The 24,193-nt window shown below is 44.4% G+C and overlaps 2 protein-coding genes and 1 long non-coding RNA gene across 3 annotated transcripts; 1 reads left to right on the forward strand and 2 right to left on the reverse strand.

Moving 5' to 3' along the window:
• Positions 1 to 55: 55 nt before the first annotated feature.
• LOC132348604 (uncharacterized) lies at positions 56 to 5,902 on the forward strand. Its single transcript, XR_009497506.1, has 2 exons — positions 56 to 101; positions 4,777 to 5,902. It is a non-coding gene; the product is annotated as an uncharacterized LOC132348604 (long non-coding RNA).
• LOC132348597 (DNA-directed RNA polymerases I and III subunit RPAC2-like) lies at positions 1,528 to 2,119 on the reverse strand. Its single transcript, XM_059896280.1, is given in 2 exon segments — positions 1,528 to 1,770; positions 1,772 to 2,119. Coding segments are annotated over 2 exon segments (405 nt in total). The 5' UTR covers positions 2,090 to 2,119; the 3' UTR covers positions 1,528 to 1,683.
• KDELR2 (KDEL endoplasmic reticulum protein retention receptor 2) lies at positions 5,901 to 23,520 on the reverse strand. The gene is made up of 5 exons (XM_059896279.1): positions 23,294 to 23,520; positions 13,782 to 13,882; positions 10,429 to 10,587; positions 9,084 to 9,336; positions 5,901 to 7,968 (listed from the first exon to the last, which is right to left on the reverse strand). The coding sequence occupies exons 1-5, from the start codon at positions 23,382 to 23,384 to the stop codon at positions 7,934 to 7,936; spliced, it is 639 nt and encodes a 212-aa protein (XP_059752262.1). The 5' UTR covers positions 23,385 to 23,520; the 3' UTR covers positions 5,901 to 7,933.
• Positions 23,521 to 24,193: the final 673 nt, after the last annotated feature.

Below are 24,193 nucleotides of genomic sequence, written 5' to 3' on the forward strand. Positions count from 1 at the left end.
AGAGAGAGTGAGAGACCGAGACCGGCGCACGCGCACTGGGCCCCACGCAGCGTCGGCTGGGCCTCTGCGCCTGCGCAGATGCGCTGACCCGGAAGACACAGGTGGGTCTCCTAGGGTCTTCCCAGGTGTGAAGTCTGTTCTGCTATTTTCTTTTTGTAGATAAGGACTCTTCCTGACCCGAAGGGTTAGCTAGCCCAGAGACCCCCAGCAGTCAGTGGCGGATCTGGAGTTCATACCCAGGTCTGTGGGGCTACAAGCCTGTGACGGAGTTGCCACCAGCCCCGCCCTATCCTGGGGTCAGGAGTGCCTCTTTAGGACCATTCCCTGGTTCAGGGCCTGAAGCCACACGGCAGCTTTGTCCTGGGGAGTGGGGAATAGCCTGATCTGCCCTCCTTCCTCCCGAGCAGGTCATAGGTTCTGACCAGTTCTCAGCCCCTCCACACCCCTCCACCCTGGCCCGAGCCCTCTTCATCATGTACCTAACCCGGTCTTCCCACTGCTCTCCCCCACTCTGCCACCCCACCTACGGTGCATTCTCCCTACAGCAGCTGGGGTGACCTTGTTGAACCGTCAAACCAGGCCCATCAGCTTAGGATCTTGCAAGGCTGCACTCCAAACCCTTAGAGAAGCTTTTCCCTGGTAGTCACACAGCACAAGTCTGTAAATGCGTGATTATCTGCCTTCCCGGGTTAGGGTTACTACTTTCTCCCTCCTTCACTCCACTGCCTGCCACTTTTTTTTCCCCTGAAATGCATCAAGCTTTTTCTTGCCCCAAGGTTTTCAAAGTCTCCGTGTCCTCTGCCAGGGACGCTCCTCCTGCAGGTATTTCCCTCTCACTCTCTCACTTCATTCAGCCCTCAGCTCCAGCGTCACTGCCTCAAGAGCCTTCCCTGGCCACTTTATCTAAAACAGCCCACCCATCGGTTCCCGTTCCTTTGCCCAGCTTTAGTTTCCTTCACAGCACTTAATCACTCCCTGACATTGTATCACATGTGTTAACTTCTCTCCTCCCACCTTGAGTGTGTAAGTTGTCTGAGCTTGGAAACCTTGTCCATCTTGTTCACTGCAATGCACATAATAGAGCACATTAAATGCACTTATTAAATACTTCATTAATGAACAAACAAACATTAAATGTCAAATTTTTCCAAGTCTGAAGAACCTTCAGGGGTCTTCCAAAGGGCAGAATTTCATAGTTAAAAATAATAATGAAACTGTATTGACGGTTGTGAAAATGATACAGGGAATTGTAAACAAGGAAGTTATGAGATTTTTATAGAAAAAGAGAATCATTCAATCATTCATAAAATAAATATTTATTGGGCACTTGGTGTGGCCAGAAGTGACTTAATCAGAGAGGTCAGGGAAGACTTCCCTGAAGAAGATATTAAAATGAGCTCTGGAGGAAGAGTAGCAATTAAGGTGAAAAAGGTGATTCAGAAGTTAGAACATTGTGCCTGTGATCACATACATTTTTTTTTTCCAGTTTAAAGAAAAGAGGAAATTTATTAGAAGAATACAGTTTCTTGCAGGGACTCCAACAGCAGAAATGGGTTAAGAGCTAGAAGGAAGCCTTTCTGCAGGACAGGTCATGTTGTAACCACAAACGTTTACTTCTGGGTTTTGCAAGAACATGAATAGAATATTCTAGAGGTCAGTCCTCCCTGTATAGTGCATACGGGACTAGAATGTGGCTTCATTTCTGTTGGCTTTTTGATCCTTATATTCCTTTATGCTGGCTTCAAACGTGTCAAGCACATGTTGGCAGATGTCTATTCATGAGCTCAGTCAGGACTCTCTGAAAGGGCTCAACAGCTGGAAGGGTACCTCGAGTCTGTATGTGCAAATTAATTTTGCTCTCTGAAGGATGGGTTGTAGTGTAACCACAAAATTCCACTTCCGGGTTCTTCATGATCATGTAACGAAGAGAATTTCCTAGGGTATGGTCCTCCTCATGCAATACAAATGTCACACAGTGTCTATCTGTCCCAGGTGCCTGGACCATTTCCAGGGCTGTCTTCCTCTCGTCTTCAGCCATTGGGGTCTTCAATCCAGATATGTTTCTCTCCAGCTCCTGGTCCTCTTCCATGGCGGAGGTGGGTTCTGGGATCCTCAGGTGGTGCTGGAGGGCCAGAGTTTCTGCCACATACCTCTTAAGCCTGCAGGCGCAGCAGGAAGGAAGGAAGGACTGACACATATTTTCTTAAATGTAACAGTTTCCTTTTGAAGACAGGATTTGTCAGGTTTAGCAATAAGATAATGCTTCCACATAAACTTTTGTTAGTAAAGGTAAAGGAGATACTGTGAACTTAATGTTACAAATGTTAACAACAAACCATGAAGCTATATAACTTCAGAAAGATAGTAAACAAGGCTTCCCTTGTGGCCCAGTGGTTAAGAATCTGCCCGCCAATGTAGGGGACACGGGTTCGAGTCCTGGGCTGGGAAGATCCCACATGCTGCGGAGCAACTAAGCCCGTGCGCCACAACTACTGAGCCTGCTCTCTAGAGCCCATGAGCCACAACTACTGAGGCCATGTGCCACAACTACTGAGCCCGCGTGCTGCAACTACTGAAGCCCACAAGCCTACAGCCCATGCTCTGCCACAAGAGAAGCCACTGCAATGAGAAGCCCATGCACCGCAACGAAGAGTAGCCCCCTCTCACTGCAACTAGAGAAAGCCCGCACACAGCAACGAAGACCCAACGCAGCCAAAAATTAATTAATTAAAAAAACAAAAAATACATTTACCTTAGAAAAATTTGTTTACTCTTTTTTTAAATTAATTAATTTAAAAAAAGTAGTTGCGGCACGCAGGCTCAGTAGTTGTGGCTCGTGGGCTCTAGAGCGCGGGCTCAGTAGTTGTGGCACACGGGCTTAGTTGCTCTGTGGCACGTGGGATCTTCCTGGACCAAGGCTCGAACCCGTGTCCCCTGCATTGGCAGGTGGATTCTTAACCACTGCACCGCCAGGGAATTCCCTGTATTTTGTATAGTTCTAATCACTGCAGGTATATTCTGCCATTTCCATGTAACAGTATTCCATTGATTGAATTAGAGCTATTGTATTTTTTTTGTAAATTTATTTATTTATATTTTATTTTTGGCTGCGTTGGGTCTTCGTTGTTGTCTGCGGGCTTTTCTCTAACTGTGGTGAGCGGGGGCTACTCTTCGTTGCGGTGCGTGGGCTTCTCATTGCGGTGGCTTCTCTTGTTGCAGAGCATGGGCTCTAGGCATGCAGGCTTCAGTAGTTGTGGTGCACGAGCTTAGTTGCTCTGCAGCATGTGGGATCTTCCCGGACCAGGGCTGGAACCCGTGTCCCCTGCATTGGCAGGTGGATTCTTTTTTTTTCTTTTTTAGCAGAAAAGAAACCTACATTTTTTAAAAAAAATAAATTTATTTATATTTATTTTTGGCTGTGTTGGGTCTTCGTTTCTGGGCAAGGGCTTTCTCTAGTTGCGATGAGCGGGGGCCTCTCATTGTCGCAGCCTCTCCTGTTGCTGAGCACAGGCTGGCAGGCGGATTCTTAACCACTGTGCCACCAGGGAAGTCCCAGAGCTATTGTATTTTATTTATTTATTTTTTAATATTTGTTTTATTTGGTTGCACCAGGTCTTAGTTGCGGAAGGCAGGCTCCTCAGTTGCGGCACGTGGGCTCCTTAGTTGTGGCATGTGAACTCTTAGTTGCGGCATGCACGTGGGATCTAGTTCCCTGACCAGGGATCGAACCCAGGCCCCCTGCATCAGGAGCATGGAGTCTTATCCACTGTGCCACCAGGGAAGTCCTGAATTGGAGCTATTTTAAGACAATATATTGTGCCATCATGTGGGTATGTCATACAAAGCATAGGCAGCCCCTTATTTTACACAGGTTTTTTTCAATTTTCTATTAAAAATAGCTAGTTTAAAAAAATAAAAAAATAACTTTTTTGTTACTTCCAAAATGAGATATCCAAGTCAAAGCATAGCTCTTGAAAAGGTGAATGACCCATCGTTGACTTCTAAATGATGAAAATTTTCAAATACAGAGATGTCTGATACCTAAGGACCCACCATCCGATTTAACAAGGGATAACATCCTGCCATATTTGCTTCATCTTGAATTTGGTGGTGGTGGTGGGGGGAGATCTTTGATATCCTTCCCTGCTTGTTCTTTCAGGTTAATTTCACTATGTAGTTGCAAATAACAGCAGGTATTCTTCAGCGATTTCTTGGCATTTCATTTTATCTTCATATTAACTTGAAGAAACTAATCTTTATTCTGTGTTTCAAACTGATTCACATCTTCCTCTATTTCTCCCTTTAGGACTGGATTTTCTTTGAGTAAATCCCTATGTTCTGAATAGGATTAATATCCTTGGACTTCATGTTTGCTGCTATTGTCTGTGTCAGATGGGGGTTGGGATGGGGGGTTTCAGCCGGGTGATCTTTCCGTCAGTTGGATAGTTTCTCTGAGCATTCTTTAAAGTCCTGAGATCTTCAGTTCTCAGAACTTGAAGTAAACACATCACTTAGTTTTAGGGCACACCAGTTTTCCTATTACAGAACTATTTATTGTCTTAGAAAACTTATGAGTAAATAGGTTCTGTGTTTCCATTCCGTTTTGGTAATGGAGTCAGTATATAGTGTTTGCCTGAAGACTCACTTTTTAAGCACCCAAGGTCACCCTAGGTCGGAAATCTGGAGTATTATGTTCTGGTAGTATAAAAAAGTATCCTTGTCATTGTTTAAAAGGACTAGTGCTATATTATGCTGCAACTTGCTTTTAAATTGCAGGGACAAAAGAGGGAATTGTTTCAGAACTGGAAGAGAATGACCCGGCCAGCACCTGCACAAGACTCCACACTGCAAAGGCTAACCCAGATCAGTTGGCAGGGGAGGGAGCGGTGGTTACTGGGCAGAGTGCAGGGTCCTTGGAGATTCTACATTCAGCCACTAGATGGTGAAGCACACAGGAGAAAAACCCACATGGAGCCCCAATCCAATCAGCCCTCATCAGACTTCACTGACAGCAAGTTTTGCAAGGTACCTGGGAGTCAGTTTCTGAAGATGCAAGCTCTCTAACAAGGGCAAAACTACTGAAGTCGTCAAATCGGTCAAAGGAACTCTGGCTGAACTGGTTCCAGCCAGCTTTCAAGGCAGCTGTCCCAAGTTAAGCACAAAGAAGGGGAGGGGAAAGAGGGCGCCTGAGGTCCTGAGCACTTGATGTACCCCAAGCTGTGTTGTGAGCTTCAGGACATGGGCTCATCTACACCTCACAGAAATCCTGTGGCAGGAGTCTCTGCTGGTAACTGAGCGGGAACAAGGCTCACGTTAAATCCAAGGTCAGAGCTAGAGTGTGGGGAGCCAAGACTCAACACAAGTCTGACCCCAAAGCTTGTGCTTTTCCTAGCGTTCCCACAAATCACTTACGATTTCTATTGAAATAGAATCTTTGCTTGATCTTTCCAGGAAACTGTCCAACCAATTGGTATCTTTGGAAAGGCTGGGCTGGATCTTCCCTAGCAAGGCCTTCCACCTGCAACTTTTTTTTCTCCAGCCATTTCTCTCTTTGACCAGACTACATAAGGAAGCAGGAAACCTTCCTCTTCTTCTTCTTCTTCTTTTTTTTGGCCATGCTGAGCAGCTTTCAGTATCTTGGTTCCCCAGCCAGGGACTGAACCCGGGCCACCACAAGTGAAGCACCGAGTCCTAACCACTGGACCGCCAGGGAACTCCCTGGGAAACGTTCTTCAAACCCTGTGATTGAACTGGACAGGGAATGGACTGCTGTCTGTAAGCAGCCAACAGCCAGCAGCTTTTCAGAGTTACTTAGTGGGCAAATTTGTTAACTTTGCTTTATTTCTCTGTATGTTTACATTAAAAAGAAATTCACACAAATAAAACAGCTCGATAAAAAGTATGAATTACCTGATAACCTTTATTCGGGAAGTGAGAGTAATTCTGACACAGTGCCTCGTGAGGTGCGTCAGACAATGCCTTTGTTCCCAGCGTGTGCACGGGTGCTGCCCAGTCCTGCGCTCCCCTAAGGCACCTGTTAAGATGTCATCCTGTTGGGCCACAAGATGGCGGCAGCATCTTAGCCAGCTTTACAGTTACGTGGGCAGAACGACTGAAGGAGGCACTGACACTTCATGAACCAGGTGGCGTGCTGAAGTCCCAGATCCTCGCTCTATGCATTGTGCTCTCCAGCGAATGATCCCAGCCTGTGTTTGATTTACATGCACAAAAACAAGTGTGAGACCCCCCCCCACCCACCCCCAGCTTGGGCAGCAAGGAGTCTGCTCCACTTAGGACACGATTTCCCACCCTTCCTCCACACTGTCAGAATCTTCCAAGGAGGATGAAAACAGAAACAAAACTAGGATGCCAGAAAGAAAGAAACTCTGATACACAAAAGCAAAGACATGCGGGGGGTCAGGGGGTGGGAATGAGAGAGAGGAAGACAGGAGGTTAAACGATGCAGTTACACTGCTTATTTAGAAAGATGTTACGAGACACACTAGATAAAAGTAAAACCCATCCAGCTCCCTTCCTCCACAAGATATTTTAATGCAGCAAGCGAGACTACATCCTTCTTGTAGTAAGCACTGTTAGTATTCAACACTTTAACATTTATGGTGCATCACATAAAAACAAAGTCAAATGCTTTTGCATAAATCAAAAAAACACAGCAAACCAATACAATGGCAAAATCAGGAGGAAAATTCCAAATTTTCTAAAAAATACAGAGGGTTTTAGATTATTAAGTGGAGAACAAATGTTTGCAGCCCTATGTAGAGCTTTTGTTGCCAATCGAAAAACAAAAAAACCCATCCTGACATAGGATGTTCCAAAAGCCTAATTCAAAAAAAGACAATTTATTCTATGCTTAGTAAAATGTTTATTTAGGATGGTAACACAAGATAAATCATGCAAGAGCTCAGTAAAAAGAAAACAAAAAACAAAAAAAAGTAAGAGTAAAAGGAATGGCAATTGGTGCTGCCAGTTAAAAAAAAAAAGTAAATCATTTTGCTATCCAAAAGTGATATCAAAAATCGGTTGAATCTGAGCATAGACATGGTTGTAGTAATCTTCTGCAACTATAAATTAAAGTGATAGGTAACTACTTGTGTTCCATTTCCCAGAGGAGTCCTAGATCCAAAATAATCACAAATGCTTCTTGCACCTCACGCTCAGACGGCAGGCAGCCCACAGCCCCTGCCCACCGAGTTCTTTGACAGCCTTGGGACAGTCTCAAACTGACACTTCTTAGCAGGGGAGGAGGGCCGGCACCTTTGGTGACTCTTAAATGAGACTCCATCGACATTCAGAATCTTAAAATTTTGGTAATGAAAACCTTAAGACTTGCAAGTCACCCTTACCAGCCTTAAATGTAGTGTTGTGACGTCCAAGGAAGGATTTCCACATCAGGTGGGAAGTGATTTGAACAGATGTACCAAACTGGACACAGTGTCTCAGATTTCAAACAAAGGTAACTCATCTTTTGGCAAAAAAATAAATATAGTGGAATGCAAGTTTGATAGATGGAGGAATATATAATCTACCAACTGTCAAGGAGTACGATTTCATTGCAGACACAAAGAATCAACAATTTCAAAGAATTAAAAAAAAAGTTTGCACTTATTCCTCACAAAATCTTCACTTTTGCAACTACCCCAATTGAAGCTACACACTGACTTTATTAATACAGCATTAAGTTTCTTTGTGTAAAAAAATCTTTGTACATAGTAATAAAAAAAGATAAGGCAAGATGCATTGAACAGAAACCTTCTGGTTCTTTCCCTCTGGGTTCTTACAGAGCCACAGATGACTATCTGCAACAAAAGAGTTAAGTTTCTGATTTTCCATATGAAGCATCTTGTGCCTTTGCTGTGATAAGAATTCTGTCCGAGCACCCTGAAGGACAGATGCTGGTCATGGTCTTTGGCACTTACGCTGGCAGACTGAGCTTCTTTCCCTTGAGTACTAAAATTTTCAAGAGAGGGAGAAAAAAACAAAAGGTTACTGATCCTGACAAGCTTACAGTTTCCTCCTTCCCATTCCCAGAAGTCTGTCATACAAGATACTACATAGTAAGGTACAAGGAAATAAGCTTCTGACAACCAACAGGCATCTGATTTTGGTGTCAATAAACAAAGCCCTCTGAACTATGAAAATGTCATGCACACACAGACTGGAATTTTCTCCATGTATCTGGATGCCACAGCAATTGAATTTAAAAATAGTAATTCAATTGAAATTGTCACTAAATTCATAGCAGCTTTTTTTTATCATGACTTTCTTCCCTAATTAACATGTACTGAAATATAACTGTTATGATATTTTGGATGTTAAAAAAGGAGATAAGATACATATGCCCTTATGTATGCCCTCCCTTACCCAGCAATTCCACCATTAGGAATTTTATTGTATAGCCAGGATTCTTAGCCTGGGATCTGTGGTTGGGTTTCAGAAGCTCCTGAATTCCCTAAAACTATACGCATACATTTGTGTGAATATGTCTAACTGTGCATTTTTTTCTCAGCAAGGACCATGGCTTTCATCAGATTTTTGTGATGTTCACATGTCCTCTATTCATACAAATACAAAAATATACACATACAAGGATGCTGATTTAAGCACTGGATTTTTAAGCCCAAACACCCATGAACAGGGGGCTGAGTAAGTAAATTATGGTAATCCACATAATACTCTATTGCTATTAAAAATTATGTAGACGTCTGGGAAAAAGAGATTATAGAATAACATGTTTAGTTGAAATCATGTATCATTAAATCATTACACTTACTGAAGTATTAACAATGATTATCTCTGAGTGGTAGGATTCTGGGTGATTGTTTTCAGAATTATTAGTTCTGACTGATTTTACAATGAAAACGTGCCATTGTAGAAAACAATAAAGTTACAGAAAAAGAAAAAAAAAAAAAGACTGGAAACCCTGAGCCAGAATTAACTTGACGGTCACTAACGTGCTTTTCTGAAGCCAGTTCTGCTTTCTGGCTTAGGAGCATGCTAGGCAAGGGAGCCCCTCGAAGAACACACGGCCGTAGAATAAGCTGGCAGGACGCAGCCTAACGTACCTTTTGTAATGTACAAGTAGAAGAAGTCGCAGTATAGGATGGTCTGGACAACGCCGGCCACCACAGCGATGAGGTCAAAGAAGCCCTCAAAGTAGAAGCGCCAGATCCAGTTGACAAGATACAAAGCACGATAGAGGCCCAGGAAGAACAGGTAGTGGGTGGTGATGGTCTCGGCCTCCCCGGTCTTGCTGATCATGAAGAGCTGTGGTAGGATAGCCACTGACTCAAGGTAAATGGAGAAGGTCCACAAAATCTGTAAGAGAAACAGCACGCTTTGGTCAGCAACCAGTGCCCGCCATGAGTTCACAGGAAACACTCTTGCTTTACTGTGAAGTAGCACAAACAGAGTGGGGAGTCTGGCATCAGAGCCCAGGACAGAGTAGCTCTGCAATTTAATAAACCACAGAAACTTCAGCCACAGATAAAAGGCATGGACACTCCCAGTGACAAGCTGGATAACCCGGACACCTCTGCCTCTTTGGACTTTCATCACCCTGTCTCTCCAGCGTTGCATTCTTCAATTTTCTGGGACTCTACATATATGCTGTTTCTCCTGCATCAGCTTATCCCACTCTGAATCTAGGGTCCCTAATTTCTGCTTTCTGCCAGGGTTGACGAGACTGATGACTGGGTCCTTCCGCTCCCTCACTGCTGTTTTTCCTCACCAACTGGGTCTCCTTTCCCGACTATTTAAATCGTCTCACTGTTTTTCTTATCCTTCAGGCTTTTTTAGCATGGTTAAATCAAAGGGGTAACAAGTCAGAGTCGTAATCATGCAAACTCTCTGCCCAACACAGCACTTTATTCACGCTGACGAAAGGAGGACTTGTCAGTAGTCCCTGGAGTGTTTCAAAACCCAGGAGCTCCCTGCACCATCAGATGACCACCATCAGTGCGGTGACTGAATCAACCCCAGGACGCTCAGGGGTGGACGGAGCGCTTAGGAGCACTGGGGCACCATGCAGACTGCGCTTCCTAAAGACGAGGACCGAAGCACCGCTGCTTAGGTGATTCGCAGACGGCATCAACGAGCGAAGCCCGCACACAAAGAGTGGGAGTGGGGAGAAGACCGTGTGCTTCAGACACTCGGACAGGCAGCGCACTGCGCTTGGAATCACAGAAGCCAAGTTTATATTCTAAAGGAGAGTCAGAGACACCCAAAGCAGTGTCTAACCTGGGTGCGTAATTCCTGCCCACGATTTATTTACACCAAACCATGTATGTCTGCCAACCCACCGCCCCGCCCCCCCCAAAAAACCCAAGCCAAAACAGAATCCCATTATCTGCAAACGGGTCTATTTCCCTAGGGAATCAGACAGGACTACTAAATAGCCTCTTAACTAACCTCAAGAGGAGAGAAATCATGATTGACTAGAAACGAGAGGCCTCCCACAGGGACCACCAGAAACTCCACTCGGAAAGTATCATGATTTCCATCGTAGGTTGCCTTAAATTTCATGTAGATCAGGTACACCGTGGCATAGGAGCAGGCAATGTAGATAAGCTACAAAGAAAAAAAAATACTGGGTCATCAATATCTTAAAATTGTTCAAACTCTCTAGGCTGTCTACATCATTCATATGTATACACACACACACACACACACATATGTGTGTATATATATATACATTTTTTTTTTAATTTAAAATATATACTTTTTTGGGATATACAGTTCTATAAGTCATATAACCACAACCACAATCAAGACACAGACCAGTCCTAACACCTCCGCCACCCCAAATTCCCTCATGCTGCCCCTGCAGAGTCAAGCCTTTCCCCCAGCCTAACCTCTGGCAATCACTGATGTGTTCTTGGTCCCTGAAGTTTTTGCCTTTTCTAGAATTCTATTCCATAAATAGAATCATAACCATATGTCAACTTTAAGATCAGCTTCTTTCAGTTAGCATAACGATTTGAGATCCAAATGTGTTGTCGTGTGTATTAAGAACTGGTCCCCCCATATTTCAAAGCAACAGCCCATATCTGGGTGCCACAGCTGTTCATCCACCCAGCAGTTAAAGGACAGGTGGGCTGTTCCCAGCTTGGGGGATGGTGGGTAGAGCTGCTGTGAACATTTGTGTACAGGCTTTTGTGTGAATGTAAGTTTTCATTTCTCTTGAGTAAATACCTAGGAGTGGGATTTCCGGATCATATGTTAAGTGTTAAGTTTAACTTTACATAAGAGACTGCAAAGAATGTATTTTTAATCTCATTTTAAACTATTAGATAGTAGCTTTAGAAAAAAAGTGAATGGGAAGTGTAATGCAGTTCAAAACCAAGGCACTTCCTTACAGCATGAAGATATTTCTGAGCTAGTGCTTTTTCTAAAGATAAGATAAACAGTGTAACTCATGTTAAACTTTGCAATGATGGTTTTAACTTATATATTGTTGCTATGAAATTTTGCCTGGTAACATAACAAAAGCAAAACCAAAACTAAGTGGTAATTTGTAAAACACTGCTGCCTACATGTTCACCTTTCACATTCAAAAGGTAAAACACTATATATTCATCTGAACCCAAGGAGAAGTCTGATATTCTGAAATTACACCAATTTTCAGACTGCAGAATTTTAGGCTCAAGAAGCAAATGGCAATTCCAGCCTATAAACATAGACAACCAGGATGTCAGCCGTGTGGCCTGGTGCTACTTCTCTCCAGGAAAGGCAACTTGTGAAACCTGATTAGGAAAACATTTGGGCAAAACAACTTCAGAGGAAAATGGGAGCAACCATTCAGTCCACATATGCTTAAAAACAAAACAAAACAAAGACCTAAACTGTCCCTGGCATCTTATCATGAAGTTATATTTGCAAATAAATAGTCAACACAATATCAGTATTAAAATTGTTGATCATACCCATACACCAAGAAGTAACCCACACACTCCCCTCCCCACTGCAAAGTCAAGGAAGATCAATATCTTATACCGTTAGAGGAGTTCTCTCCACATGAAAATATATGCATATATGTATATGAATAAAATAACGTATAATCCACATGTATAAACAAAATACACACACATCTATGTACAGAGGGTCCCCCCCACCCGCAGAACATCCTGTGAAGGCACACAGTGGCCGGGGGTCCCTCCCCAGCCCCACTCCTGCAGTCAGCCCAGACTGCGCCCATAAAGGCTTAGCAGCCACTGGGAAAAGCAGCTGCTTTTCTCCTCTCACCAGTGCTTGGCATTTAAAGTAAAAAGCTATGAGCACATAAAACTTGTCTCTCACTGCCCTGATTTTCAAGACATTATGTTTGGAAGCAACAATTAAGCAAGTAAGGATTCCTCTGAAAGCTAGGCGTCCTGGGGGGAAGGGGACTCTCACTCATACACTTCCAGTATCTACAGTTTTAACTCGCCTGCACAGCAAGCAAAGACCTAGGCTTTCTGTTTTGGGCAGCGCCATGCAGCTTGTGGGACCTTAGTCCCCCAGCAGGGATCGAACCCGGGCCCCTGGCAATTTGGCGGTGAAAGCGCAGAGTCCTAGCCACTGGACTGCCGGGAATTCCCGGACCTAGCCATTTTTAAGGAAGCTAATTATTTCCTGATAATGAGGCTCCCATCACTTAGTAATAAAGAATGGAATGATTACAGGTAACTCAAATTTGCTTCTTAGTAAAGACCACAGGCTCAAATATTGGTTTGTCTACTTTGACCTGTGCTTATAAAAATGCTTTTGAACACAAAGTGTTGGGGGGAGTTGCTTTAAATACCATACCCATGGCTTTAGCTTAAACGTTGCTTCCCTGGGTACCAATAACCAAGTGCCTACCACAGTGCCCAGCACGCAGGTGCGGTTAAGCATTTGAAGAATGAATGAATGAATGAAACCAGACATCCTTTACACGTGCTGAGAGCCCCACACTTTTCCTTCATGGCACCAATCACAAACTGCAGTCATCCATTTAGTACTGCTATGATTGTCTGCTCTCCGCTGCCAGACCGAGTGCTGCTTGCTGTCTGCCCCGCCCTCACTGCGCCCTGGCGGTCCTCACCAAGTGTGAGGTCAGTGCCTGTGGGAAAGAACTGAGGCTGGCCGAAGCGTGGAGCGCGTACCACCAGTGGCACACAAGAGGCTAGGTGGTATACAAACATTTTGTATTTTGAGAGTTATACATTTGTTTTCATGCGGGATATATGACACCAAAGGTGTCATGGATACTAATACTTAGGACAAGTTAAAAGGTTTAAAATCCATATTAAGTAAATTATGGTGTAGAGTTGCTTAAGCACAGCAAAAGTAACACCCAGATGGCAGACCCAGGCCCTCACAGAGCAGCAGGACAAGGCTGTGTGGCGAGGAGCCCCGGCTTTCGTTCTGAACCAACTTGCTGGGTTTCCCAGGGAGTCTATAATTTCCCACTGCTTGAAAACATAATAGTCACCCCTCTTTCTTATAAGGTTTTCAAGAGCTTTAGAAGTTTATCATAGTTGAGGAACTTAAGACTAAGAAATCTCTAAGTGTGAAGCACTTTCATTAAATAGATACTGCTTTGATATAGAAAAATTATGCTTAATGATAACTATTCCTAGTTATATGCACTAGGTGGTCTAAAAGTGCTTACGTCAAGAACAGCATATTTAGACATTATTCTTGAAGATGTTTAGTTAAGTGCACAGGTGACATAAATTTAACAGTTTCCAGAGGTCTGTGAATTATGGATAAAATACATTCCATTGGATGCCACACCATACCTTCATAGACGTATTATATAATGAAATAAATGAAGTAAAAAGATCCAGGTAACGAGTTGTGAAGACCAGTGCAAACAGAAGCTGGCTTTTCCCAGAAATACCTAAAGAAACAAAAGGAAAGCATTAGAAATGCCTCCAAGAGCTTTATGATTCTTGTAGACAACACCGTGCAGGAAACGCAGGAAAGTGGGACACCAGGGGTCAAGGCTGATGGTCAGGATGACTCTAAATAAATGACAGCAGTTTCAGTTTTTCTTTCCCTTAACATTCTTGAACATAATCGTTTGGGAAGGTTCTAACAACTTTTCTGTCTTACTATGATGGGTGACCATAGGAAAGTGACTTAATTATGCCAGCTCCAATATACCAGGATGTGCATTGTTCAAAGGACCATAAAACACCTCAAATATCTCTAAGCAGGAAGAAATCTATTTCAAAAACCCTGCTGTTACTTAGTGTTGTAACTTGTCTGTTACCTTTAGCATCCTTCCATTTTAAAACAATATCTCATGGTGACAAATCTTTCGAGGATGGAGCTGCAATCTACCTGGATTAAGGAACCATGTGGGGGACACCGCTTCAGGGCAGAGTTTGAGCAGTAATCCTCCTAGACTGGCCTCCCAAGGTGACTTCTTTTGTGAGGGAAGCATTTACTTGGACAGGTTAAAAGCTTAAAAAAAAAGTTCTCTTAGATGAATCACACAACCAATCTCAGACTCACATAAAAATGCTCCTGGATGCTATGGCAACAAGAGGGTGGGAACCTGCTCGTCTTCCAAAGCAGCAGTCTTTTATTGTTTTAACATTTTGAAACTGCTTCTCCCTCCGGTCGCCACCCCCCTCCAGAGCACCGTTGTGGCACATGGAGACACAGCCGGGGACGTCTAGTAGGTCAGGTGGCGTGTACCCGACATCTGGATTTGGCCAAATATTTGTGTGACAACAGACTGTGAACTGTGGGTTTCAGAGTTGGAGAAAGAGCGAATTCATTAAGGAAACTGAGTCTTATTAGGTGTCAGAACCGGCCCAACCTCACCTACATTGCAAACTTCACACCATTACACGTTTAAGCAAGTTAGTATTTAGCAGAAATGTCACTGCACCCAAATCATTAGCAATATTCTTCCAGAATGTGAAAATCACATTGTTTTAAATGATATTTTACAAACAGCACTACTTTACAAAACAATTTTATAGCCTGTTGAAGCGAAAAGCCTGGATCTAAAAATGTTACTTTCTACGTATGCATAACTGCAGTTCCAACCTATTCACAAAAATACCTAAACAGAAACCGAAGAAAAAGTTGACTCTATCCTTGTGGATCCATCAGTAGTAACCAATTTCAAGGGCCAAAGGTGGAGATACAGATAGTCAGCCTGCCCCTTCTAGTCTTTTCTCCAGTAACAGGGAACTTTTTTTTCTTATCAAAGATCAGTGTTCCAAAGGAGAAACAATGAGGCTGCCATTGACATAGAGAACATGGGAGAGAGAAGACAAGATGGGGGAAAAAGGACAGGGAGCACGCAGTTCACGTTTGGTGACTGCTGAAGCCTTGAGTGAGAAATTTCCAGTTCATTTTCTATATGGTACTTTACAATATTTTAAATAAAAAATTATGGAATACACATGGGCAAATTTTGTTGTAAAGGGTTTATTCTAATGGAACTTTGGAAGCCAGGCAAATTTTAAATTTGTCCTCATTTTCAGCATTCCTATACTAAACATGAGGGACTATCATATTGCTTTTACCACTCGCCTTTGCGACCCAATTCACATCACTTCCTCTGGGAAGTCGTCTTTGAAGACACCCTCCCTCACTGCTGTTTATTCATTCAGCAAGTGTACACTGGGAACTACTTCATGCCAGCTGCTGCCCTAGCTCCTGCTACAGTGCTTATAAAACACACTGTGAGGGCTTCCCTGGTGGCGCAGTGGTTGAGAATCTGCCTGCCAATGCAGGGGGCATGGGTTCGAGCCCTGGTCTGGGAAGATCCCACATGCCGCGGAGCAACTGGGCCCGTGAGCCACAACTACTGAGCCTGCGCGTCTGGAGCCTGTGCTCCGCAACAAGAGAGGCCGCGATAGTGAGAGGCCCACGCACCGCAATGAAGAGTGGCCCCTGCTTGCCACGACTAGAGAAAGCCCTCGCACAGAAACGAAGACCCAACACAGCCATAAATAAATAAATTAATTACTTTAAAAAAAACAAAAACAAAAACACACACACACACACTGTGATTACCTGGTTGCCTGTGTCCCTCTCCCCCAAACCCCCACCACACACAGAGACCTCCGAAGGCCGGGGCCATGCCTGACTCCACTTTGTGTTCTCCGTGCTGAGCACTGAGCCTGACGCACAGCAGGGCCCAGAAAATACTTGCTGAATGAACAAGTGGAAAAAAGAAAATGTAATTTATTTTGTTTTCATGTCATGGGGGTGAACTCTCATTTTATGGTATTTTGGGATAACACTTCCAAAGAGTTTCTAAGTCATACTGTGTCTCTATGACTGTAAATAGGCGACATGTTCTGGGCTCTGCCCTAATTTACTGCCAGCCAGAGGGCGGGGCAGAGGAGCAGGGGACAGGCAGCGAGTGGCCTGCAGCTTGTCCCGTGGTGCAGAATCCATGCAGGAACTGCCATGCTGGAAACCTGAGTATGCTTACACAGTTTTACCCTATTCTTCCTGGCCTGGGATCCTGACTAGCAGGTAGCAGCTTTTCCCTTTAAAACAGAAAAACTGTTCTGTCTCCCCAGGAAGGCAGGGATCCCAGCTGAAGACAGATCAGGCAGGGGCAGGAATCTCCTTCCAGGGGGAATACTTGCTATAAGCCAGAGGGGCTCCCACGGTCAGTTTCTGTGTTGATACCAAAGCATGCGAAGGCTATCGGTAACAAGCTCTCAAGAACGCTCACTCTAAATGCTTCTGTAACAGCCATCCCAATACCAAATGCACCAAATATCCAGAGTAAGGAGTATAGCTTGTAAAATGGAAACCAGTCATTAAACTTAACACCATTCCTGTCTTTTCCCACTAGGCCAAGTTAAGTTTAATAAAAGCCTACAACTAAATACTCCACTGTATGTTACTTTAAATTAAGCTGGTTAAAAGCTGCACTTCTCATATTCCCATTGTTTATAGAACAAAGCCCTCAACCAAACAGAAAAGCATTCAATGGATTATTTTTGTCCTGGCAACAGCTGGGATGCAACCAAGCACTGTAGGTCAGACTACCGGGATAACCTGCACGGCAGCCTTCAGCAAGGGCCCCAGGCACCATGCTCTGACCCACTGTCTCAAAGGATCCAGATGCTCTCCTAAAGGCCATCAACTTACCCTGGAACCAGCAGCCCAACACTCAGCACCTGACTCATAACACAGCTCTTGGGACTTGGGGAAAGAGAGGCTTTGGAGCCAGAAGGTTTGGGTTCAAGCTCAGCCCTTGAATGCACCAGGTAAGTCAGGGCCCATTACATTCTTGGCCCCCCTAAACCTCACTTTCTGCATCTGTCAAATGGGGACAAATTACGCCAAATTGTGGGACTACTGGAAAAAGTGTTTTTGACTATACCTGCCACGCTGCAAATGCTCAGTAAATGACAGCTATTACTATGTATCGCTTTGCCATCTTTTCTTGTTTTCAGAGAAATCCATACTACTTTATTAAAAATACCAACTGGATTAACATACATGGAATAAAAATCAAAAGGACCTTTTTAACACCTCTCCTACCTCCATTTTTTTTTTTTTTTTTTTTTTTTTTTAATTTATTTATGGCTGTGTTGGGTCTTCGTTTCTGTGTGAGGGCTTTCTCTAGTTGCGGCAAGCGGGGACCACTCTTCATCGCGGTGCGCGGGCCTCTCATCATCGCGGCCTCCCTTGTTGCAGAGCACAGGCTCCAGACGCGCAGGCTCAGCAATTGTGGCTCACGGGCCTAGTTGCTCCGTGGCATGTGGGATCTTCCCAGACCAGGGCTCGAACCCGTGTCCCCTGCATCGGCAGGCAGATTCTCAACCACTGCGCCACCAGGGAAGCCCTCCTACCTCCATTTTAAGTGCAGTGTTCCAGGCTTTTTGTTAAAGCCGCTTTCTATATGTGTATTTATATGTGTACCCACACGTTTGCCCCTTAAAATGGGGCCATACAATCTCTTGCTTTACAATTTGCTCTGTTAACTCAGTGTTTCAGATATACCTTCTCCTGTTAATACTTCTAGCTCATTCTTCTTAATGGCTGCACAGTGCTCCACAGTGTGCAGCTACCGACATCTGTGTGACCCTTCCACTAATGGACATTTGGGTTGTGTACAATTTTGTTCTTATAAATACTGCATGAACATCTTTGTATCTATAAACAGTGTTTTGTATTTATTTATGTACAACAAACATCTTTATACCTATATATAGTTTGTTCACATACATGACAATTTCTGTAGTTCAAATTCCCTAGAAATGCTGGGATAAAATAAACACTTTGTTTTGAAATACTGTCAAATTTCCTCTACATAGGCTGTGCCAATTTACATATTCCTTAACATCAGATGAGAATACACCTTACTTCACACCCTTGCCTACATTAGATCTTGTAAACCTCTGACTTTTTCCCACCTGGCGGCAAATGATGGCATGCACTGCTATTTTAATATCCAAGTTCCTAACTACTAGTGAGGCAAGGCATTCTTTCATGTTTAACTGGCCTTCTGTTATTCTTCTGTGAACTGCCAACATTGCCCATTTATCTATCAGGTTGGTTTTTTTAATTTGTAGGAGTATTTTATTATGGATATTAACCTTTTGTCACTTAGATATATTGCAGATTATTTCTCTCAGTTTATTATCTTTTAACTTTGATGATATTCTGAATTAGTAAGTTAATTTGGGAGACAAATCATCTCGCTTCCCCACCAGCCTGCCTGGTCCTATCCAGGACATTGGTATGAACATACATTCAAGGTCACCTTCTATGTCCATCAGCAAAGTTTCATACTTTTCCTCATAGAGGTCTTATACCCTCCTTGTTGGGAAATTAAGGGAGCCTTCCCTAGGGTCTTTCTTGCCACTTCACATCCATAGGATTTACTGCCTATATGGTTTGATACCCTGTGTTTTTATCTTTTTATATATGTCTTATTATGTCAACTAAATTGCAGCTTTCTTGAGAGTAGAAACTTTGACAGCAACAAGCTGCTGCTCTGGACGGTGTCCCCGGTGCCTTGCACATGGTGGGTGGTCAGTAAGTGAGAGCAATGATTACTCACGAGGCTGCCACTCAAAAGAACAAAGGTGACAGCTGCTACCAAGAGGGAGCTGGCACTGTGCGGCAAAGGCTTCCTGAAGTTCTCAGTGACAATAAAAGAGGAGTTCTTTTCCATGTACTTCAAAAATATAAACTGTCACAAGGACATACTGTATAGCCCAGGGAACTATACTCAATATCTTGTAATAATCTATAAGGGAAAAGATTCTTAAAAAGAATATATATATATACACATACACACACATATATATATTTATCTGAATCACTTTGCTGTACACCTGAAACTAACACAACACCGTAAACCAACCACACTTCAATAAACAAAAAAAAACAAAAAAAGAGGGGAAAAAACTCCCCACATCTGGAAAAGCAACTACAAAAATCAGTCAATCAAAATACCAGACACTGCATACCACTTAAGACAATTTAAGATGAAATATATTAAAACCTAAAACTTCAACACATTTAAGAGCCAAGAAAATGGCTGCTTTTTGTAAATTAGATACATTCATTGCAAAAAAACTATCTCCTAATAAATTCAAAATATAAAGGCAAATATACATATAAATATATACACACACACACACACACACACACACACATATATATAAACTGTCCAATTACAAGAAATGCAGGGACACTGTACATTACTGTCATCTTCAGGAGAACGAAAAGTCTGCAACTTACATGACAACAGCTAATAGCAATCTAAGCAATAGGTGGAGGAGGGAAGGGGAGGACTAGGGGAGGATGGCTGGGAGCCTTGGAGCTCAGAAGAACTCCACTAGTACTTTAAGCACAAGAGATACAGTACTGATAATAACTATCAGCCTACAGGAAAATGTAGATGGGAACTCCTTCACCTACAAACCAAGGCTTGCTCTCCCAACACTACCCAGGTCAGTGGTGAAGACAACAAAGTGACAACCTGAGCATCCTGCGGCTCCAGCTGCAGTCATAGTTCAGGAAGACGAGGAACTCACACTTCATTTGGGTGCCCCTCTGTCACGACAACGGCGGACGCCGGAGAATGCCAGTTCAAACTCAACCAAGATCAACTCCCCTGCCCTCACTTTAAAATAGGTCCTTTAAGGCACTTGTTCAAGAAAACAGAATCTTCCTCACTCACCTGTCTCATCCTTACCCTAAGGAGAAAAAGCCCCGTGGTTCTATAGCTGCAGCTATGTTTTTATTTATTTATTTATTTGTTTGTTTATTTATTTATGGCTGTGTTGGGTCTTCGTTACTGCACACGGGCTTTCTCTAGTTGCGGCAAGTGGGGGCTACTCTTCGTTGCAGTGCGCAGGCTTCTCACTGCAGTGGCTTCTCTTGTTGTGGAGCACAGGCTCTAGGTGTGCGGGCTTCAGTAGTTATGGCACGTGGGCTCAGTAGTTGTGGCGCACGGGCTCAGTAGTTGTGGCACGCAGGCTCTAGAGCACAGGCTCAGGAGTTGCGGCGCACGGGCTTAGTTGCTCTGCAGCATGTGGGATCTTCCCAGACCAGGGCTCGAACCTGTGTCCCCTGCATTGGCAGGCGGATTCTTAACCACTGCGCCACCAGGGAAGTCCCAGCTGCAGTTGTGTTCAAAACAAATGCCAAAATCCTAAAATGAACCCCAATACCAGTATTTTCAAACTGAGAAACACAACCTGAATGTACACATCTCGTATTTTAGTTGAGAAACTCATATCAAATTCTTACTCTTTCAAAAGTCTCTAAACAACTTTAAATTAGGATGGAAAAACAAGGCAGCTAGTCAAATTCAGAATTTAATTCTGAATAAATGATCTTGGTGATTTTGATTTTTACAAGGCCAGGAAATCTCACATATAAGAACTAAAATGATCCTAAGTCTGATAAAGAGGATAGTTTAATAACTATTGGAATACTGGGCAAACGCACACAAACTTAACTCACCTATTTACCTTCCTTATTATTTTGGCTGAAGTATTTTATATTTTCCTAAATGCTCCTAAATCTCCCAAATGAGAACATTTAAAAATGTTCTAAATGAATATTTAAAAACAAACAAAATAGCAAACCTCCTTACTTTCTCCTATTACTCAAGGTTCCCTTAAGAATTCTATATTCAGCGTTGCACTAACTTCTCCCCAACATCTTAGTTTAGATATACATTTAGGAGATCGCGTGCTTCAACATTTAATGACTTGACAGAGGAGGGGATTCTGAGGAACATATGAAGGATAAAGAGATGCATACAAAGATTTTGGAGCAAAAACAAAGATTAACAGTAACATTTTCTGGTGGGGGGATGGGCAAAATGGGTGAAGGTAGGTAAATCCTGGGGATGTAACATACAGTGGTTAACTGTAGTTAGCAACACTGTATCGTATGTTTGAAAGTTGCTAAGAGAGTAGATCTTAAAAGTTCTCATCTCAAGAAAAAAAAAAATGTAGCTATGTGTGGTGATGGGTGTTAACTAAACTTACTGTGGTAATCATTTCACAATACACATATCAAATTTTTAAGTTGTACACCTAAAACTAATATAATGTTATATGTCAATTACAGCTCGATAAAGCAGGGATAAAAGATAACATTTCCTGAGTGCAACAGAAAATGACCTAAACTACTCACCTGAATAATTTTGAATAATTTAAAACAAAATTATTCAGGCCAAATAGATATTTATTCAAATCCTTAACTGTGAGTTACTGATCACCTGTGTTCCAACCCTGGCACTAATTTTCTCACCTCCCTGAGCCTCAGTTCCCTGGTCCACGGAATGGGGGCAACAGCACTCACCTCATAAGGTTATTTCAAGGACTACGTGGGATAAGCCACATAAGGTACTTAGCTCACTACTTAATACATAGCAAGCCCTTAAATGTCAGCTATCACAATCGCTGAAATTACTTTGCTGTCATTGGAAATCATACAACTGAACCTCTCAGAACTATACATAAATTGAGAGATCACCTCCAAGCCAAACACACCAGCTTCAGTACATGGACTTTGCAACATCCACTTTGATTGCTCAAAGGTCTTTTTTGGTTTTGCTTACTTCCTGGATTTCAGCTATGTTCCTGGGAGATAGGTGAGGCCTGAAGACAGCAGCCAAAGATGTGGTGTTCCTTGACAGGTGAAAATATTTAGAAATCAGTCAGGTAAATGGAATCTCTGCCACCCAGGTCCTTTGGGACCCCATCTTTTACTGTCTCTGCAAAAATTAAGCTCTTTAATTCATCAAACGTTATTATACTGAGGGCATGGCATCAAAAATATGTTTAAGGAAGACGCCGTAATTTAAAAAAATCATTTAAAATTCGTCATTCTTAAGCTTTTAGGGTTAGTGAAATGCAAACCCCCGCAACTACTGGCCGGGAAAGATTTGTCTCACTGCCTCCCAGCAGTGTGAGCATGAAATGTGTACTCCCGAGGAGCGAACCGCCAACTCACTGGTGACGTGGAGTGAGGAATTACAGGAGACCACACTAGACCTCGGCGGTACCCGGCGCCGCGCCGCAGGTTGAAGAGAACCCATTATTAGATGGAGGCACTCGGAGTTTGACAAACTAGATCGTCCCTCAAAGCAGCATTAACTGCCCCAAGAAATTCGCTTAGAGCCCTCCCCATACCCCCTCCCGTGGGAGGCATGATCCTGGACCCGAGAGCTGGGGTGAAACCCACAGGACAGGGGGTTTGCATTCAAAACAGGGACAGGCCTGCCCGGACACCCTAACCTAAAGGCCAGTCCTCGAAGGGGCAGGGTGGGGAGCAGGGTGACCTCTCCCCGCACCAGCCCCACCTACCGGGCTGGGTAGTCTGCCACGTCAGGCCGAGCCGCCGCCGTCCTGCCCATCCTCCTCCCGCGCGTCCCATTGATTCGCGGGCTCCCCGCACCTCGGGACCCCCAGCACAGGCGCTCGGAGAAGCGCCCACTAAAGCCGCGGGCGGAGGCCGCGCCTGCCGGACCCCCGCCCCCCCAACCCAAACTTTTCAGACAGAACAAGGCCCCGCGCTGTCCAGTTGGCGCCTCCCCCTCCCCGACGGCTTAAGTTCGCGAGCCGACCAAGTGCAGAGCTGGGCCCAGCGCCGCGACACCTCGCCCCGGCCTGAGCTTCCCCCCCAAGGGGCCGCAGGCTCCCCCCGGGCCCCGCCGCCCGCCAGGCCGGCCGAGAGGGTGTGTCGGGCCGGCGCAGGCCCGCGGGCCGTGGGGCAGCCGAGGTCGCCTGGTCCTCCCAGAGACCCGGCCCCACGCCCGAGCCTCTCCCGGGCCTCGCCCGCCGCTTACCGGCGCAGGAGCGCGTCTTCCAGATCTTCAGCAGCAGGATGACGATGGCCGCCAAGTGGGACAGGTCCCCGGTCAGCCGGAAGATGTTCATGGCGGCGGCGGTCTGCGCGGCGGCCCCAGGCTCCGCGGCTCAGGCAGCGGCGGCGGCAGCGGCCACAGACAGGAAGCTGCGAAGATGGCGAGAGCGGGCGCGACGTGGCCAGGGACGTGGCCGAACTGCCGGCGCGCGCGCGGGGCAGCTTGGGAGAGCGGGCGGCCGCCAGGCCCCGCCCCTGCCCCGCCCCTTAAAGGGGACGCTCCGGGAGCAGGCCGGGAGGGAGGGCAGGCTCCAGGGGCCCTCTCCCCAGGACCCTGACTGCTTGCGAACTTCCCCCTGCCGGGTTTCCGGCTTCCCCTCGGGTGCCAGCGATTTCCTTTAATTTCTGAAATGACACTCTCTTGTGGGGGATTTTTTTCCCCTCCCACTGATCTTAAGAGCTCTATAGGCTTACTGTATGAAAAAGTATGAGGGGGGAAAAAATTAATGTGATTGCATCACTCAAGATAAGGTGGATATTGGGGTATCGGGGAGGGTGCGGCTTATGCGGGGATCTGAAGATTTTACCATTCTGGGGACTCTCTTTGACAAAGAGTGTGCAAAATTAGGTAGAAAACGAACATTTCTGTAGGATGTGAAAATAAATCACAAGAAATTACTAACGGAACGAAGCTGACAAACAGGATACGCTGCATAATTTGCGGGGCCCAGTGCAAAATGAAAACGTGGGTTCCCTGACTGTTCAAAAGCAGGGGAAAAAAAACTGCTGCTAAAGGTTCTAAAATATAAACCTTTTCCCTTTATTTTGCAGTCTCTATCGACTTGCTTCCTGTTCTCTATTTCGTGTCATTCTAAGTAAAGAA

Source organism: Balaenoptera ricei, chromosome 15 (genome assembly GCF_028023285.1).
Source record: "Balaenoptera ricei isolate mBalRic1 chromosome 15, mBalRic1.hap2, whole genome shotgun sequence".
Classification (NCBI taxonomy): domain Eukaryota; kingdom Metazoa; phylum Chordata; class Mammalia; order Artiodactyla; family Balaenopteridae; genus Balaenoptera; species Balaenoptera ricei.